A 20,143-nucleotide genomic window follows, 5' to 3' on the forward strand; every position below is an offset into this window, starting at 1 on the left:
CCTTCACCCATGACAGCACCACTTGAGAGATTTATATGGAATAACTTTTCATATTATGGAGGGACCACAGCTTATAGAACACATATACCAAAGGTTACATCATTTGTGGAGGATAAATCCAGCCTGTAGCGTCTATGGAAGGTTGAAGGAGAGGACCAAATTGCTGCATTAAATATCTGGTCGATTGACACCTCTCCCTTCTCTGCCCAAGAAGTCGCAATCGCTCGAGTGGAATGAGCTTTAATGCCTTCTGGTATTGACACACTACTGGCCGAATAAGCTATACTTATGGCCTCCCTAATCCATCTTGCTAAGGTGCTCTTTATAGGGAACCTGTCATGTCCTATCTACTATGTAAACTGCCCTCATTGCGTTGTTAGTGATGCAATGTGCATCACTAACACGCTGTTTTCATTAAAATTGGTGCTAATATCATGAGTGTATAACATTTTATACACTTATATCCTACCTGCTCGTTTAGTCATAGGGGTGTGATCCTCGCATTCAGTCACCGCACACAGTGAATCTGGGAACTACACAGCCTCACTGCGCACACGCGGGGAGCCGTGGCTGGCCATGTCATACTGCGCAAGCGCCCCACTTACATCAGCGCTTGCCGGGAGCAAAATTCAAATGCGTGGGCGGCGCCAGCCCTGACTGAATGCGAGGATTACACCCCTTAATCCTCGAGAGATACTGCTGCGCATGCGCTGGCCGCGGCCATTTTGGGGGGAATGTAAATTTCACTTTGTGACACAAATTACACAGTCTGCATGTAAAATAGTAGGCAGGTCACTGAAATCAGTGACCTGTCACAAGGCAGAGATAGGCATACATGAATACATAATGAGAGCACCAAAGCACATGCATATCATTATGTCTGAACTGAAAATAAAGATTATAAAAGAACCGCTGGACGGATTTCATCATCAAAGGTATCATTTTACTCGGTATAACGGCACCCACCTGACAGTGTATGTGGTTTACTAAGCACAATCCCGCTGACAGGTGCGCTTTAAGGCATCTTCTGCTCGGGAGACGCTCAATTCTTTACAATACAAGTCAATGGGAAAGCTCAAAAAATATCTGGATGATGCCCCCGTCTTTTTTCACTTTAGAAAACACAAACTGATTCTTCATTACTGGAGAGCAAAAAGTGACTGGAAAATGTAAAAAAAGATGACGCAAAACCGATGGAAAAAAAACACTTGAAAAAACACCCATGATCAAAAACGATTAAGTAAATGCTCAGAAAAAAACACTTCAGGCTAAACATCGCTGAAGTTTCCTCTTGGTAAACCTGGTGGGTCTACCCAAGTTTAAAAGATGTCATATATATATATATATTTTAAGCTGTTTTTTCTGTCATAAAATATAAACACCACAAACATGAAGAATTTTTTTCCGCTTGAATTAAATTTCAATAGAAAATTTGCTTAGAAGTGACATGATGCTTTTTCCACAAATTAAGAAAAACATACCCTTAGAGTTTGTTCACATGACTGTATTTTCGGTCTGAGTGCTGTCCGTGAAAAAACCCCACATCACTCAGACCAATGTTATTCAATAGGGCAGTGCAGATAGCAATTGTTTTCACTGACTGAATCAGCATGCAGTAGTTTCTACCGTAAATAAAATCATTCATCCATTCCAGTTTATGGGTGCGCAAAAAAAATCGGATGCCATGCGGAGACACAGTCTAGCATCTGATTTTTACGGATATATTGCAACTCTGTAAAATGGGAAACTGAAAATATTCCTGTAAATGATTAATAGATACTTCTGTAAAAAAACAGATTGCATATGGATTATATGACAAGTGGGAAAAAAATCATCTGAGTTTTCCGGACAAAACGCTGAACGATTTTTTACATGCTTGTGTGAATCTATATTCAAATTGAGTGCAAAAAGCTTTCCATTAATTTCAATGGTAAAACATGCCTCTAAAATGTAATGAAAATAAACCTCCCCATACTCAAAATGTCAAAAACTGGACATAAAAAAGAAAGGGGATTTACACCTTTCTCATCTCAGATTTGGGAAGGACATGTTAAGGGTACATTCACAGTTTTATTTTTTAACGTAGCTTTTTAAGGTTAAAAATTCTACAGAAAAACAGCATAAAAATACTGTTTTGGTGAGATTTTTGGTGCAAATTGTGATGCATTTCTTGTGTGTGGAGTGTTTTTTTTTTCTGCCTCAATTAATTCAGTGAAAAGCAGCACCATGTGGATTATAGTGTGTTTGCATTTGAGTGTTTTCACCTTGAAAGCAATAGGAAGCTTATTCAAAGAGTATTTGAAGCTATTTCATCCTTGTCAAAAACTGTGTGAAGGTTGCCCTTATTTGCCTATTCACGTCATAATGGAGTCATGTGCTTTAATTCAACAGTGCCATATGACACAGGAAACATGTGTCACCATTTACTCATCTAAACGTTAGTATACTCTATGTTTCATAGAATAGTCTGGGGTTAGGAAGGGAAGGAACTAGTGAAGCTAAAACCAACAGTACAGTATGCATTTCATCTAAGATCGGATATATTCCTCCTTTGGAAGTATGTTGATTTTGCCACAAGCCATCTCTCTATGACTGACCTACTAAAGGGAACCTGTCAGAAGTTCTAGCTTCACAAAACGAATTAGCAGGGTTCACACAGCAATATTGTTTGTCTATCCTTTCAGGAACAGAAAATCGGAATTAATGTCCAAAATGTACCAGATGCTTAACTGATGTAAAGGAAACAAAGGTGCCCATTGACTACTGCTGGGTTTGTCTGGGTGATGTTATGTTTTATCTTTTAAAACAGAAAAAATAGATCCATGCATAACTTTTTTTTTCCATTTAAAAAAAAGACATATAATGGAACCAAAACAAACCACATGGTGCTCAGTAGGGTCCTTCTGCTTTTGTTTGCATCACTTATGCAACAGATCCATTTTAGACATAAATTTCATTTGACTAAAACAGAACAGACAAATGGAAGTCCAGAACCCAAGTGTGAACCCAACCTCTGAATTCTTGGGTAGAGTAGTAAAAGGAAAGTTCAAACATATATTCCTTATCGCAAATGGATCCTAAGAAAATCAACTGTGAATCTTTCTGTAAATGAGGCTACAAATAGAGGTTGAGGGTGTTCAGATTCCTAGCTAGTGCCAAGCACTTAGTGTGAGAATCGATGCACTAGCACAGAAAATGCACACCCTAAGGGCATTTCCAGCCTTTACAAACAGATTAAAAGTCATTTTTAATTTAATTTGTCTCAGTGATGGAATATCCATTTGCAGCTAGGGAGCAAGTTGCAGAAAGCTCACATTTGCGACCATGCTGCAACTGCAAAGCAGCTGAGCTGCGGCAATCTTTGAAATAATAGCCGGCACTCACATCTTAAAAGAATTTCTGTATTGATCTAGAGGTATAAAAGGGATAAAAAATGATTGAACACAACAGCACAAAAATTAAAAGGCAGAAAAGAAGTATCCGATGCGCTCCCAGGCAACATGTTTTGGACCTGCATGGTCCTTTGTCAATCCTTTCTTTGAAACTGCTCATTACATAATCACTTAAAGGGGTTGTCCGGTCAAAAGCAATAAGTCTGCAGTCACTCTGTGTGACTGCAGACTTATGACTCCTCCCAGCGCATGCACTGTGCACTGCAGGGATTCGCTGGTATAAGACCCGGGACTGGAGGGTATGTATGAGTTATACATACCCCCAGCCAGTGGGTGCAGCCTCGCTCTCCATACACTTGTATGGACAAGTGTATGGAGAGCGAAGCCACGCCATCTATCACGTATAACTCATACATACCCTCCAGTCTTGAGTCTGAAACCGGCGAATCCCTGCAGTGCACAGCTCATATGCTGGGGGAATTCATAAGTCTGCAGTCACACAAAGTGACTGCAGACTTATTGCTTTTGACTGGATAACCCCTTTAATTTTGTAGAACAACTGTTTCCCCAGCAAAACTGTGTGGCTGATACGGCAATTATATTTTTTACTGTATGTAATTATACTGTATATTTTTTACTGTAATGCTAAAAATCATTCTGACAATTGGTCCTCCTTCAAAATTTGAGCTGTTTCAAGAAGAATAAATTAACAGTAAAACTGTCCATGAGCTATTTCTGACAGCAGGGCTTCTTTCTCCTTAGGCTGATTAATGGCCACATGTAAGTTCAGTGCAACTTTCATGTAGTCAAAAATCAGCATAAAAAATGTCAGCAGAAATTGGCATGCTGTAGTAATCACACTTGCGAGGACGATCTTTTCTGCAGAGAACATCTCATCCACAATACTTTTACGGTAGTATGCAGTGGATTTTCACTAAGCATGCGACCTGCAGAAACATCCAGGATACATTAAAAAGGGCCATACTTTTTTCTTTTGTATGAAATAGCATAGTATTGCCCAGGTTGATCATAGTGCTTAGTTGTGATTTCTAGCTCATCTTATAATTGTATCCATACAATGCTGCATTGAATGCAGCCTTTGAACTGTGCATTATACAATTTTTCTGAAATTAAAATGTTAATGGCCGTCTAGCTCTGTAATTACAGCTCTGGCCTGTGGTCTGCACATGGCTGAGTCACTTACGATCAGACAGGATATGTCTTGTAGCACAGCACACTGATTTCATACTATTAGCCTCAGTGGCTCTATTAAAACTGCTCCTATGATCTTACATCAGTTCCTGTAAAATGTGCAGAACTTAAAAATAACAAAGAAAGTGACGGTGACCTATCTATGAGCCAGAATCACAATCACCGATCAGCGCAATAAAAAAATTGATAAGTAAGCACAGATTGAATTTATCTAGGACATCCAAAACATTGACAGGAATGTGAGTTTCAATTTTTGTTTTCGATTGCTCCCAAATTTTAGTGAGTGGGAATGAGAATCTTTGGCAATATTGGCACACACAATTCTATAGGTAGCATTCCCTGCTTGTCTAATGTTAACCCAGAGCATGCTCTGTGTACATGTGCTGCACAGCAATCTGCGGAGAAGAATACAAATATCTCACCTATGATTTGGTGTAGTACCGAACACTGCATTATGGCATATGAACAGACAGATATCTGAGCACAGCTCTAGGTCACAATACACCAAGATAAGTATTTGAGGAATGGCTTTATGACTATAGGACCTATTTATCGACTATCATGTGAATTATTTGTATAATGAATTTAGGCTTAGGAGACTAGATAAATGACAAGATTGTATCAGAGAGGACAAGAAAACCATTTTCGATGGGAAGGTCACTCCCTGAGGGAACATCTGCAATATGCACAAAAAAGCCTCAAAGTGAACAGCCAACACACACTAACTATAATAGACTGTCAGCCCAGATGGAGGACATTACTATTTACAGATGGACAGTGATTTCTTTCATCTTTGATTTGTGTTAGGATGGCCTCTTTACTGTAGCACTTCAATAGCAGGTCGTAATCCTGGGTCTCTGCACAGTTTGTCTGCAGGGTCATGCCAAAGTGATCAATAGCGTCTGAAGTCCATGATAAAGGTTCTGATCTACGACATGGCTGCTCAGTCCTGCCATGCTTATAAATATTGGTGGTTTCATTGTACAAGATTAAATCAGAGTGGATTAGGCTTCCTAGACATTCGGCCACTGCAGAGGATATGTCTGGCCAGAGACGGCTTGCTCGAGGAAATTTAGATGCTTGTAGGTGCTGAGCGATCTGAGGTGATCAGCCAATTGTCGCAGTGGCTGCAGTATCACAGGGATGGTGTTATAAATATGTCTGGAAGGTCCCACTGCTGATGACACAGACAAGATGGCAAAAATGACATTATGAGACAAATCACTGTAAAGAGGATCTGTCACTTAATTTTTTTGCATGAGTTAAATACTTTGTAGAAATCCGAGTTGCCCAGATTTTGTCACACTTTTCCTTATTTCACTACGTTACTCTTATTTCAGAGATATGCACATTTCTTGCTTTTGAAGCGCAGTATGTGAAATTTCTGATGGCACTCCAACTAGGCATTTCTTTAGATTCTTTTCTATGAGCATGCACTTTCACCCCTCTCTCCCAGATGCTACCAATCACAGCTTGGCAGTGTCTGAGACTGCTCCACTTCTAAATCAGCTGCTCAGCTGTGATTGGTAGATTGGTAGCATCTGGGAGGGATAAAAGCGCATGCACCCAGAAATGACACTGAACAAATGCCCAATTGGACAAGAAGCAGAGATTTCACATGCTGAGATCCAAAAAGAACAAATGTGAATCTTTCTGCAATGGAGTGATGCAGCAAAAAAATAAGAGTGGCAGAATTAGGGGAGGTCAGAAATTTTTACAAGGTATTTAAAGGGGTATTCTCATCTCCAAGATCCTATCCTAATATGAAGTAGGTGTAATAATAATAATATTAGCAAATACCTCCTATTAGAAATGTAGTATGGCTTTTCTGATTCTCTCTGTCACTTATCTCATGTGCAGGGCATTGCAGGACCTTAGGTATCAATGGTTATGACCACTGATATAGTGAGTTAGCTCATTGCTGACGGTCGTAAAGATGGATACCTAAGGTCCTGCAATGCCTCCACATGAGATAAGTGACATAGAGAATCAGAAAAAACACACTACATTTCTAATTGGTGGTATTTGCTAATATTATTACACCTACTACATATTGGGATAGGATCTTGGAGATGGGAATACCCCTTTAACTCAATTTTTTCAGCATGTGACAAGTCCTCCTTAAACCACCAGTACAGCTACCAATCTGGGAAATTAAGTTAGTGTTGGTGCCACTAGTAAATAAAAATATACAAAGAGGGGGGTTATAGAACTATAGGTTATAGGTTTGATGAAAATCCAAGGTCCAAATAACTAAAAGATATAGCATTCTGCTGATTGCATCAATCCATAATTGTGGAATACTACACATGGTATAAACTCAATTCAACACGGGGATGCAAAGCCCAGTTCTGGGCATCATTGTTGTCGTAAATGTCAGACCTCCAGCAATCAGCAAGTTTTGGGAATAACCCTTTAATATGTCGAACTTTTAAGGCATATGTACAGGATATATGCACAAAGTGGTAATAGTTAAAGGAAAAATTTCAATCAGTTCACCTGCTAGGTTACTCCATAAACAGTAGCAATCCGAAGAGTCAGTCAGCACTAGCAAGTATAGCAAAATCCAGAGTTTATTTTATCCTTTTTAAAAGCATCCAAAATAGGTGATGGCATAGGAAAGCAGCATGCTTTTAATAAGGATCTAAAAATCTCGGGATTTTACTATACTTGCAAGTACTGGCTTACACTTTGGATCACTAGGATATATTCATGTTTGTGCTGCTATTTTTGGAACTCTTATAGAAGTCAATAGAGAGAGGGCTCATTCTTGAGCTGTGGATCCCCTGTTGATATGCCAAAAAAGTTCAAGATGGGAATAACCCTGTAATGCAGATCAATGATCAAAGAAAGGAAAAAAAGAAACGGGACAAACTGGAAGCCAAAGTCCTGCATGTACTGATACAGCAAGATCTCACGTTTTGTTAGGGGGCCATATAGTTACCTTTTACACCCCTACTTTTAAAGGGGTTGTCTGATACCTATAAAGCTCTTCCTAAGACATTTCATTTGAGGGGAGTCCCAAACGGACGCCACAAGAGGCTGGGTTTACACTTACTTCTCTGTAGCTTTAATAACCCCTCCGGGAACAGGACGTCATCATGGGGCGACGTGGTGGTCACTTAATACAGCAACAGTCCATGCCATCCAGGGGAAGTGGTAGAGAAGTGACCATAGCTTCTGTCCCCAAATGCCCACATTTTCAGTGGCCACCACCACACTTCTGTTGCAGCCACCAGTCATTACTTTTTTTACAGTGTGAGTGACAGCAGCGTTGCCCTTTCATGTTGATTTGTTTTAGGGCCATGATGGAAGCTGAAGGATGGTGCTGCTGTCACTCGCCCTGTTTCTATCACCGCCTCCTGGTCATGACTCATTTCAGGGGAGTAAATTGTGGTGTCCGAAGCAGGACTATGGCGGCGGGGACAGAAGCTGAGGTCACTTCTCCATCAACCCCTTGAAACAGGACAGAAGCTGTGGTTAGTGACCACAGTGCCGCCTTATGATTGCATCCTGTTTAAGTGGGGGCAACAAATGCTACAGAGAAGGTAGTGCAGGGCCATCCTCCTGTGACGTCCCGTTTGAGACTCCCCTCTCACAAAACATCACAAGAAGTAATAAAAAAAAGCAGATATAGGGATTAGCGGGATAGAAAGAATGGTTGGGATTTTATAGTAAAGAGAATTACAAAAGGGGTTAGGGCTTAAAGATAGATTTTTATAAAGGGCTTTAATACAACCGTTTTCTTAAAACATTTGACTATTTTCCTCTTCACACTATTCTATTATCACAAAGTATCTGTGATTTCAGTATATAGAAGCATGCACATTTTGTCTATTATTTCATAATAGAAGATGTAACAATACAATAAGATAGTGTGCTGGCATTTCATTGAACATGACAGTTTTTCACTACAAGTCTATGAGGCATCCAGCAGAGGGCACTGTTCTGTATCGCACTTCTAAACACCATCCAAAAGTTCAAACAAAAGCAGCCTATCACGAAGATCAATGTCCTAAGGACAAGTTCCTGGTTGCCAAATCAGGGAACCTACCCTGTGTGTTTTGTAAATGTAACCCATCAGATAAAAACATGCATTAACTTGTTACAAAATATCACAGCACAACAATCATCACAAATAAACACCAGCAAGTATCACAATCCATTGCATCTTGTACTTTATTATGGCTTAAATTTTAACACCCCACTGAGTCATTTTTTCTCAATCCTGGAAAATTCCTTTAGGCACTATTTCCTCATCAATGTCTCCTTGCTGTATTTTTTCTTGGGGTTTGCCAACACTAAATTGCATATTTACAAAAAAATGCAATTTGACAGCAATATGTGAAATGACCTTAGAATTAGCAGCCAGGCTTTGTTTTAAAGGTGTAATCAAACACAACGATAATGATGAGTTATTCTCAGAATAAATCATCAGCATCAGATTGATGGGAGCCTGACACCCAGCACCCCCACCGATGAGCTGTCTTCCACTCGGACAATAGATGTATGTATATTGTGTACAGAGCGGAAAAAGCTGCAGGAGCGGGTAACAGCTGATCAATGGGGGGTGCTGATTGGGGTCATCAATATCATTGTATTGGAAAACACCTTTACATTTTTCTGTATTAGGGCCCATCTATGACACATTACTTGCAGGTAGTTTACAGAACAGCCGTTCATCAGAGGCTCAGGTTGCAGCTCTGTCTACCCCATTCTTTACACTGCAGCTCATTGGGATCAAACTGGCTGCTGTGTATAAACAAATGCCCTGCAGAAAATAAGATTTTCTTTAAGGTGCCCATACACATTAGGAACAGGTCAGTCAAACATGCCAATTTCAATAGGGCCATCCTACTAACTTATGGTAGGGACTCCCGACTCACTCTCCTGACAGATTATGCCAGGAAAAAGAATTGGACCTACTGAACTTCAAATCCAGATCTTGGGGAAGAGAAGCACCTCTACCCAGTGGTGTACACTAATAGCTGCAGACCCCGCATAAACTACAGGGCCCACGAGGTCTATGGGGACCATCATACTATGGGTAGAATAACTGTGGGGACCATTTTATTCTATGATGTGAGCTCTGCGGACCATTATATTCTATGAGGTGGGCTCTGGGGACCAATATACTCTGAGGTGGGCTCTGGGTACTATTCTACTCTATGATGTGGGCTCTGGGTACCATTATACTCTATGATGTGGGCTATGGGTACCATTATACTCTATGATGTGGGCTATGGGTACCATTATACTCTATGATGTGGGCTATGGGGACCAATATACTCTATGAGGTGGGCTCTGTGGACCATTATATTCTATGAGGTGGGCTCTGGGGACCAATATTCTCTATGAGGTGGGCTCTGGTGACCATTATACAGTGAAGGAAATACCGTATTTTTCGGACCATAAGACGCACTTTTTTCCTCCAAAATTTTGGAGGAAAATGGGGGGTGCATCTTATGGTCCAAATGTTGGGGGGGTGTATATTTATGTGTGGTGTGGGGGGAGCGTTATCGGTGGAGGAGCGGGGCACAGGAGGCAGCAGCCGCCCGCTGCAGCCTACACTGTCCCCGCTGCTAAAGAAAATGAATATTCACTGCTCCCCACGCCCCATGCTCCTTAATAGCGGTATACAGTGTAGCCGCGCTGCGGCTCCTGCTGCTGCCGGCTATCTCCTGTGCCCGCTGCTAAAGGCATGAATATTCAACCTCTCTCCACGCCTATGGGCATGGGGAGGGGGTGAATATTCATGCCCTTTAATGAGCGGGCACAGGAGATAGCCGGCAGTAGCAGCAGCCGCAGCGCGGCTCCGCTGTGTGCCGGCTATCAAGGAGAGTGAAGTCATTGCTCCCTGCGCACACAGACCCGGCGTGGGGAGCAGTGACTTCCGGCAGCTGATCTCTCCTTGTGAGCCGCGCATGGCAGTGACGTCATGCGCAGCTCACATGGGGAGATCAGTGCAGGCAGACCGGACGCAGCGCTGGAGGAGAGAGAAGAAAGGTGAATATGAGTGTTTATTTTTTTTTAATGTGCAGCCTGATGGGGATTAGGGGTGCCATGCATACTAGGACATGGATTAGGGGTGCCATGCATACCAGGACAGGGATTAGGGGTGCCATGCATACCAGGACAGAGATTAGGGGTGCCAAGCATACCAGGACAGGGATGAGGGGTGCCATGCATACCAGGACAGGGATGAGGGGTGCCATGCATACCAGGATAGGGATGAGGGGTGCCATGCATACCAGGATAAGGATTAGGGGTGCCTGCATACCGGGATAGGGATGAGGGGTGCCATGCATACCAGGACAGGGATGAAGGGTGCCATGCATACCAGGACAGGGATGAGGGGTGCCATGCATACCAGGATAGGGATGAGGGGTGCCATGCATACCAGGATAGGGATTAGGGGTGCCTGCATACCGGGATAGAGATGAGGGGTGCCATGCATACCAGGACAGGGATGAAGGGTGCCATGCATACCAGGACAGGGATGAGGGGTGCCATGCATACCAGGACAGGGATGAGGGGTGCCATGCATACCAGGACAGGGATTAGGGGTGCCATGCATACCAGGACAGGGATGATGGGTGCCATGCATACCAGGACAGGGATGATGGGTGCCATGCATACCAGGACAGGGATGAGGGGTGCCATTAATATCAAAATAGGTATGAGGGGTGCCATGCATACCAGGATAAGGATGAGGGGTGCCATGCATACCAGGACAGGGATGAGGGGTGCCATGCATACCATGACAGGGATGAGGGGTGCCATGCATACCAAGACAGGGATGAGGGGTGCCATGCATACCATGACAGGGATGAGGGGTGCCATGCATACCAAGACAGGGATGAGGGGTGCCATGCATACCAGGACAGGGATGATGGGTGCCATGCATATCAGGATAGGTATGAGGGGTGCCATGCATACCAGGATAAGGATGAGTGGTGCCATGCATACCAGGACAGGAATGAGGGGTGCCATGCATACCAGGACAGGGATGAGGGGTGCCATGCATACCAGGACAGGGATGAGGGGTGCCATGCATACCAGGACAGGAATGAGGGGTGCCATGCATACCAGGACAGAGATTAGGGGTGCCATGCATACCAGGACAGGGATTAGGGGTGCCATGCATACCAGGACAGGGATGAGGGGTGCCATGCATACCAGGACAGGGATTAGGGGTGCCATGCATACCAGGACAGGGATGAGGGGTGCCATGCATACCAGGACAGGGATGATGGGTGCCATTAATATCAAAATAGGTATGAGGGGTGCCATGCATACCAGGATAAGGATGAGGGGTGCCATGCATACCAGGACAGGGATGATGGGTGCCATGCATACCAGGACAGGGATGAGGGGTGCCATTAATATCAAAATAGGTATGAGGGGTGCCATGCATACCAGGATAAGGATGAGGGGTGCCATGCATACCAGGACAGGGATGAGGGGTGCCATGCATACCAAGACAGGGATGAGGGGTGCCATGCATACCAAGACAGGGATGAGGGGTGCCATGCATACCAGGACAGGGATGATGGGTGCCATGCATATCAGGATAGGTATGAGGGGTGCCATGCATACCAGGATAAGGATGAGTGGTGCCATGCATACCAGGACAGGAATGAGGGGTGCCATGCATACCAGGACAGGGATGAGGGGTGCCATGCATACCAGGACAGGGATGAGGGGTGCCATGCATACCAGGACAGGAATGAGGGGTGCCATGCATACCAGGACAGAGATTAGGGGTGCCATGCATACCAGGACAGGGATTAGGGGTGCCATGCATACCAGGACAGGGATTAGGGGTGCCATGCATACCAGGACAGGGATTAGGGGTGCCATGCATACCAGGACAGGGATGAGGGGTGCCATGCATACCAGGACAGGGATGATGGGTGCCATTAATATCAAAATAGGTATGAGGGGTGCCATGCATACCAGGATAAGGATGAGGGGTGCCATGCATACCAGGACAGGGATGATGGGTGCCATGCATACCAAGACAGGGATGAGGGGTGCCATGCATACCAGGACAGGGATGATGGGTGCCATGCATATCAGGATAGGTATGAGGGGTGGCATGCATACCAGGATAAGGATGAGTGGTGCCATGCATACCAGGACAGGTATGAGGGGTGCCATGCATACCAGGACTGGGATGATGGGTGCCATGCATACCAGGACTGGGATGATGGGTGCCATGCATATCAGGATAGGTATGAGGGGTGCCATGCATAACAGGATGGAGGGATGCCAGGCATACCAGGATGGGGATGGGGACCACATATAAAAGGAAGGGGGGCGGCATATATACCAGGATGGGGGATATTATCAGAATTGGGGGACATTACCCTATACCAGTGTCAGCAGAAGACCCCCTCCCTCTTAAAAGTGCATCATGACCACATTTTTTGCTTAAATTTTTATTTTTTTATTTTCCTCCTCTAAAACCTAGGTGCGTCTTATTGTCCGAAAAATACGGTAAGTATTTGATCCCTTGCTGTTTTTGTAAGTTTGCCCACTGACAAAGACATGAACAGTCTATAATTTTAAGGGAAGGTTAATTTTAACATTGAGAGATAGAATATCCAAAAAAAAAAATCAGGAAAATTACATTGTATAAATTAGATAAATTTATTTGTATTTTGCAGTGAGAAATAAGTATTTGATCCCCTACAAACCAATATGAGTTCTGGTTCCTACAGACCAGTTAGACGCTCCAAATCAACTCGTTACCTGCATTAAAGACAGCTGTCTTACATAGTCACCTGTATAAAAGACTCCTCTCCACAGACTCAATTAATCAGTCAGACTCTAACCTCTACAACATGGGCAAGACCAAAGAGCTTTCTAAGGATGTCAGGGACAAGATCATAAAGATGCACAAAGCTGGAATGGGCTACAAAACCATAAGTAAGAAGCTGGGTGAGAAGGAGACAACTGTTGGTGCAATAGTAAGAAAATTGAAGAAATACAAAATGACCGTCAATCGACATCGATCTGGGGCACCATGCAAAATCTCACCTTGTGGGGTAGCCTTGATGATGAGGAAGGTGAGAGATCAGCCTAAAACTACACGGGGGGAACTTGTTAATGATCTCAAGGCAGCTGGGACCACAGTCACCAAGAAAACCATTGGTAACACATTACGCCTTAAAGGATTAAAATCCTGCAGTGTCCAGAAGGTCCCCCTGCTAAAGAAGGCACATGTGCAGGCCCATCTGAAGTTTGCCAATGAACACCTGGATGATTCTGTGAGCTATTGAGCGAAGGTGCTGTGGTCAGAAGAGACAAAAATTGAGCTCTTTGGCATTAACTCAACTCGCCGTGTTTGGAGGAAGAGAAATGCTGCCTATGACCCAAAGAACACCGTCCCCACTGTCAAGCTTGGAGGTGGAAACATTATGTTTTGGGGGTGTTTCTCTGCTAAGGGCACAGGACTACTTCACCGCATCAATGGGAGAATGGATGGAGCCATGTACCGTAAAATCCTGAGTGACAACCTCCTTCCCTCCGCCAGGACATTAAAAATGGCTCGTGTCTGGGTCTTCCATCAAGACAATGACTCAAAACATACAGCAAAGGCAACAAAGGAGTGGCTCAAAAAGAAACACATTAAGGTCATGGAGAGCCCTAGCCAGTCTCCAGACCTTAATCCCATAGAAAACTTATGGAGGGAGTTGAAGCTCCGAGTTACCAAGCGACAACCTCAAAATCTGAATGATTTAGAGATGATCTGCAAAGAGGAGTGGACCAAAATTCCTCCTGACATGTGCGCAACCCTCATCATCAACTACAAAAAACGTCTGACTGCTGTGCTTGCCAACAAGGGTTTTGCCACCAAGTATTAAGTGTTGTTTGCCAGTGGGATCAAATACTTATTTCTCACTGCAAAATGCAAATAAATGTATCTAATTTATACAATGTGATTTTCTTGATTTTTTGGGGGGGATATTCTATCTCTCAATGTTAAAATTAACCTACCCTTAAAATTATAGACTGTTCATGTATTTATCAGTGGGCAAACTTACAAAAACAGCAAGGGATCAAATACTTATTTCCTTCACTGTATATGCTATCAGGTGGGCTCTGGGGACCAATATACTTTGTGAGGTGCACTCTGGGGACCATTATACTCTATGAGATGGGCTCTGGAGATTAATATACTCTGTGAGCTGGGCTCTGGTGACCATGCTACTCTATGAGGAGGGCTATTGGGGACCATAATATTGTGTGTGGGAGGGCTCTGTGGGGCAATCACAATGTGGATGGGATTACTGTGGGGGCATCATACTGTATGTGGTGGAACTATGGATGCATCATAGTGTGTTGAAGGGCATTATACTGAGCTTGGGGCTGTGAGTGACTTTATACTGTGTTGGGTTGTCACTGTGGGCACATTATATTATGTTGGTGTTCTGTGGGGTCATCATACATTGCAAGGGGCACTGTGGGGATATCATTGTGTTGGGAGGTACATTTTTTATGATAACATACTATATGGGGGCTATGAAAGGGGTATTATATTTGGTGAGGACACAAAGAGGCTTGAGTAAGGGCAAAATTACGGTGTTCGGGCTATATCACAGTACCACTCCCTGTTTTTAAAAGTTGGGAGGTATGCCCTTTTGTGACTGCACCTATACAGTACATGACCCTGCCTACTCTTCCGAATATATATTTTTAAAGGGGGCCCAATTAGGACTTTTGCTAAGGGCCCCATGATTTCTATATACAGCACTGACTTCATCCATTGAAAATACATGCAAGTACGCATATATATGGGGTACTTGGATCTGTATGCGTAAATTGAAGGTGCATGCACAAGACAAAGTTGCATGCACAAATAGATGCAAGTCACAGCTTTCAGACCTAGGCTACGATCAAGGCACAGTTTTCACTCCTAGATGTAATGGATTCAATGTTATTTAACACATAAATAACAAATAAACTACAATAAAGCAAAACAGCATTGAGAAGAAGCAGAGTAAGGCTATGTGCCCACGTTGCATTTATGAAGCAGAAAATTTCTGCTGCATAAATGCAAGTCCTCTCCCGGAAAAACGCATGCGGAATTCCGCACGCGTTTATCGCGCATTTTTCGCGCGTTTATCACGCGTTTTCCACATGCGGAATTGCCTTGCGTTTTTTATGCATTGGACAAAGGCAATTCCGCTTGCGGAAACGCAAAATTAAATGACATGCTGCGGATTTTTGAACGCGGCATAAACGCTGCGGAAAAATCCGCAACATGTGCATAAAACTTGCGGAATCCCATTGGGGAACATGGGGTGCGGATATACATGCGTTTTTCAAGCGTTTACGCTGCGGAAATTCCTCAGCATATACGCTTGAAAAATGCTACGTGGGCACACAGCCTAAAGCGCCTGCTGCACATATACTGAGCCTCAGCACAGGTTCTCCAGGAAATTCCTTTATAAAGCTGCTCATAAAGGTAGCAACTCCAATAACAGCATACAAGGGAATTACTCATAATGCAATTCCTTCTACAACAGTTGGTAAAGTGGTTGTAAAATATGACCTCACTATACCAGAATGTAAACCAGCAGTCAATTATACAAAGAGGATCCTTGTTAAATGTCTTTCCCATTATTGATCTGCATTACGGTGCTGGAAGTGGTGAGCACTTTGCCACAAATCAAATTGTTATGAATCTCCAGTGTAGAGAACCAGTCACTTTCCAGCGACCTTTCTTGACAACAAACCCAGTGACACCAAATGTTCAAAAGGGGACAACCGATGCCCATGTATATCCCACCATCTCATATCCGGCCACAATTTTACCTCTACATATTTCATAGCCACATCCAGCTAGAAACTACACTGTCAGCTATACTGGGAGAAACCTCTACCAAGTAAGGGCCAGCTCTAGTCTGCAATTACAGGGATTATTCTGATGCACATTGCCAAGCACATCCAACCGTAAAGTCATGTTTGCACTGAGCGATTGCCAATAAGCGACAGCCGTGTAGCAATTTCATTACATAGTTATCTGTGCAACCTATATACACCAGATGAAATAAAAATGTACATGGAGTGATTATTGCTGAAATGAGCCCCAATAACTATCATGTAGAAGGCATGTGCCGCTGACCTCTAAGTGGCATTACCAGTTGTGTGACGTGTTATATAAGCGCTATTGCTTTATCCCAGCAGGGAATGACCCAGTACGATACCCGCAGCCCAGGACCCTCTATCCTTACATCCCCTCCCAGATGAGCAGCACAATGCCCCCCAGCAAAGGATCCTGTATGCTTACATCCCCTCCCAGCCCAGAACTTTGTATCCTGACGTCCCCCTACCAGCTGGACAGCACAATGCCCCCCAGCCCAGGATCCTGTATCCTAACACCTACCCCCTACCGGCTAGGCAGCACAATGCCCCCCAGCCCAGGACCCTGTATCCTAACACTCACCCCCTACCGGCTAGGCAGCACAATGCCCCCCAGCTCAGGACTCTGTATCCTGACGTCCCCTCCCAGCTGAGCAGCACAATGCCCCTGAGCCCAGGACCCTGTATCCTGACGCCCCCCTACCAGCTGGACAGCACAATGCCCCCCAGCCCAGGACCCTGTATCCTAACACTCACCCCCTACCGGCTAAGCAGCACAATGCCCCTCAGCCCAGGACCCTGTATCCTAATATCCCACTCCCGGCTGGGCAGCACAATGCCCCCCAGCCCAGGACCCTGTATCCTAATATCCCACTCCCTGCTGGGCAGCACAATGCCCCCCAACCCAGGACCCTGTATCCTAATATCCCACTCCCTGCTGGGCAGCACAATGCCCCCCAGCCCAGGACCAAGTATCCTAATATCCCACTCCCAGCTGGGCAGCACAATGCCCCCCAACCCAGGACCAAGTATCCTAATTTCCCACTCCCAGCTGGGCAGCACAATGCCCCCCAACCCAGGACCCTGTATCCTAATATCCCACTCCCGGCTGGGCAGCACAATGCCCCCCAGCCCAGGACCCTGTATCCTAATATCCCACTCCCTGCTGGGCAGCACAATGCCCCCCAACCCAGGACCCTGTATCCTAATATCCCACTCCCTGCTGGGCAGCACAATGCCCCCCAGCCCAGGACCAAGTATCCTAATATCCCACTCCCAGCTGGGCAGCACAATGCCCCCCAGCCCAGGACCCTGTATCTAGACGTCCCTCCCGGCTCCTCATACAATGGCCACTCACATAGTGCTTGTTGGGGCTGCGCCGCTTCTGGACGTTCTGCACGCAGACTTGCACGATGCTTTTCCTGGGCATGGCTCAGCTGGGCAGCGGACACAGGGGCAGAGCTGACTGGTACTGTGTCTCTGGCTCGTTCTGTGGCAATGCGGGACAGAGCGGCACCGTTGCCAGCCTCAGCGCCCAGCTCGTCTCCTTTCTTTGCTGAGCGCCTCTTCCCTCCCTGGAAGGAGGAGCGGCCCACTCACTCCAGCACTGCCCCTCATGTCCTGCGCCCAGACTGTGGGATGAAAGCTGGACGATATTTCATTACCTGGCTGTTAACCCTGTCATTTACTGGCGGCAGAGGCACAGTACGGGGTGCAGGCGCAGAACGGGGTGCAGGCGCAATACGGGGTGCAGGCGCAGAACGGGGTGCAGGCGCAATACGGGGTGCAGGCGCAATACGGGGTGCAGGCGCAGAACGCGGTGCAGGCGTAGTACGGGGTGCAGGCACAATATGGGGTGCAGACTCAGAACGGGGTGCAGGCGCAGTACGGGGTGCAGGCGCAGTACGGGGTGCAGGCACAGAACGGGGTGCAGGCACAATATGGGGTGCAGGCACAGTACGGGGTGCAGGCGCAGTACGAGGTGCAGGCGCAATACGGGGTGCAGGCGCAGAACGGGGTGCAGGCGCAATACGGGGTGCAGGCGCAGTGCGGGGTGCAGGCGCAGAACGGGGTGCAGGCACAGTACGGGGTGCAGGCGCAATACGGGGTGCAGGCGCAGTACGAGGTGCAGGCGCAATACGGGGTGCAGGCGCAGAACGGGGTGCAGGCGCAATACGGGGTGCAGGCACAGAACGGGGTGCAGTCGCAGTACGGGGTGCAGGCGCAATACGGGGTGCAGGTGCAGAATGGGGTGCAGGCGCAGTACGGGGTGCAGGCGCAATACGGGGTGCAGGCGCAGAACGGGGTGCAGGCGCAGTACGGGGTGCAGGCGCAGAACGGGGTGCAGGCGCAGAGCGGGGTGCAGGCACAGAATGGGGTGCAGGCGCAATACGGGGTGCAGGCGCAGAACGGGGTGCAGGCGCAGTACGGGGTGCAGGCACAATATGGGGTGCAGGCGCAGAGCGGGGTGCAGGCGCAGTACGGGGTGCAGGCGCAGTACGGGGTGCAGGCACAGAACGGGGTGCAGGCGCAATACGGGGTGCAGGCGCAATACGGGGTGCAGGCGCAGAACGGGGTGTAGGCGCAGTACGGGGTGCAGGCACAGTACGGGGTGCAGACCCCAGAGCTGACAGTCTAGGAGCCTGGGAGGCCATGGACCGTCACATTTTACCTCACATTACTAATGTAACACATTAAGAACAAGTCCTTCATCTGTCCTCTACCATCCATGTCTTCATCCCATCCAGTCACAATCTATGGCTAGGAAAGTGAGGTGACTGACAACCTATTTGGTCAGCATTACTGCTCTGAAGCGGTTGTCACCCTTGGGGTATGTGCACACTACGCCTTTTTTAGGCATGCAAACCCACTGAGAGAAAAATATTTCAGGAAACTCTGCAGTTTTGTTGTTTTTTTTTTATATGGAAGCATATTTTTTATTGGTTTTTTTTGTTTGTTTCATGAGCGATTACTAGATGTTTTTGACCCCTGGCCGCATTTTGGGGGCATTATTTTTGTACTGGCATTTCCTAGACGTTTTTTTTTTTTTTAACTCCATTCAACAACAAAGAAACTGCTAGCGGTTTTCCAAGCAAAAACGTTGCCAAAATGCTTAAAAAGACGCCTGGAAGAATGGACTGCTCACTTCTTTTAACCGCTTGGCGCCTTTGGAAACCTGCTGCACATACTCGTAGGCCCTGGTTCATCAAAGTAAAGTCGCCAGAATTCTTGTGTAAGACCACGTTCCCAGTGTCAGTATTTGGTCATTATTTTACCTCAGTATGTGTAAGCCAAAACCAGGAGATGATGATAAATACAGAAGTGGTGACGAGTTTCTATTATACACTGCTCAAAAAATAAAGGGAACACTCAAATAACACATCCTAGATCTGAATGAATGAAATATTCTCATTGAATACTTTGTTCTGTGCAAAGTTGAATGTGCTGACAACAAAATCACACAAAAATCATCAATGGAAATCAAATTTATTAACCAATGGAGGCCTGGATTTGGAGTCACCCCCAAAATTAAAGTGGAAAAACACACTACAAGCTGATCCAACTTTGATGTAATGTCCTTAAAACAAGTCAAAATGAGGCTCAGTATTGTGTGTGGCCTCCACGTGCCTGTATGACCTCCCTACAATGCCTGGGCATGCTCCTGA

The 20,143-nt window shown here is 45.5% G+C and overlaps 1 protein-coding gene across 2 annotated transcripts in view; it reads right to left on the minus strand.

The window, feature by feature from the left end:
- Positions 1-18,079, minus strand: part of SH3PXD2B (SH3 and PX domains 2B) — a 248,122-nt gene extending 230,043 nt beyond the window's left edge. The window contains exon 1 of one of the 2 annotated variants that reach the window (XM_073651312.1): positions 17,836-18,079. In XM_073651312.1, the coding sequence (XP_073507413.1) occupies positions 17,836-17,907 (72 nt within the window). In that variant the 5' untranslated portion in view covers positions 17,908-18,079. The remainder of the gene's footprint in view (positions 1-17,835) is intronic. The other variant, XM_073651313.1, reaches the window with a different exon arrangement.
- Positions 18,080-20,143: the final 2,064 nt, after the last annotated feature.

The sequence above is a fragment of the Phyllobates terribilis genome, unplaced genomic scaffold (assembly GCF_046119375.1).
Source record: "Phyllobates terribilis strain yellow unplaced genomic scaffold, ASM4611937v1 Scaffold_11__3_contigs__length_659146591, whole genome shotgun sequence".
In the NCBI taxonomy this organism is placed as follows: Eukaryota; Metazoa; Chordata; class Amphibia; order Anura; family Dendrobatidae; genus Phyllobates; species Phyllobates terribilis.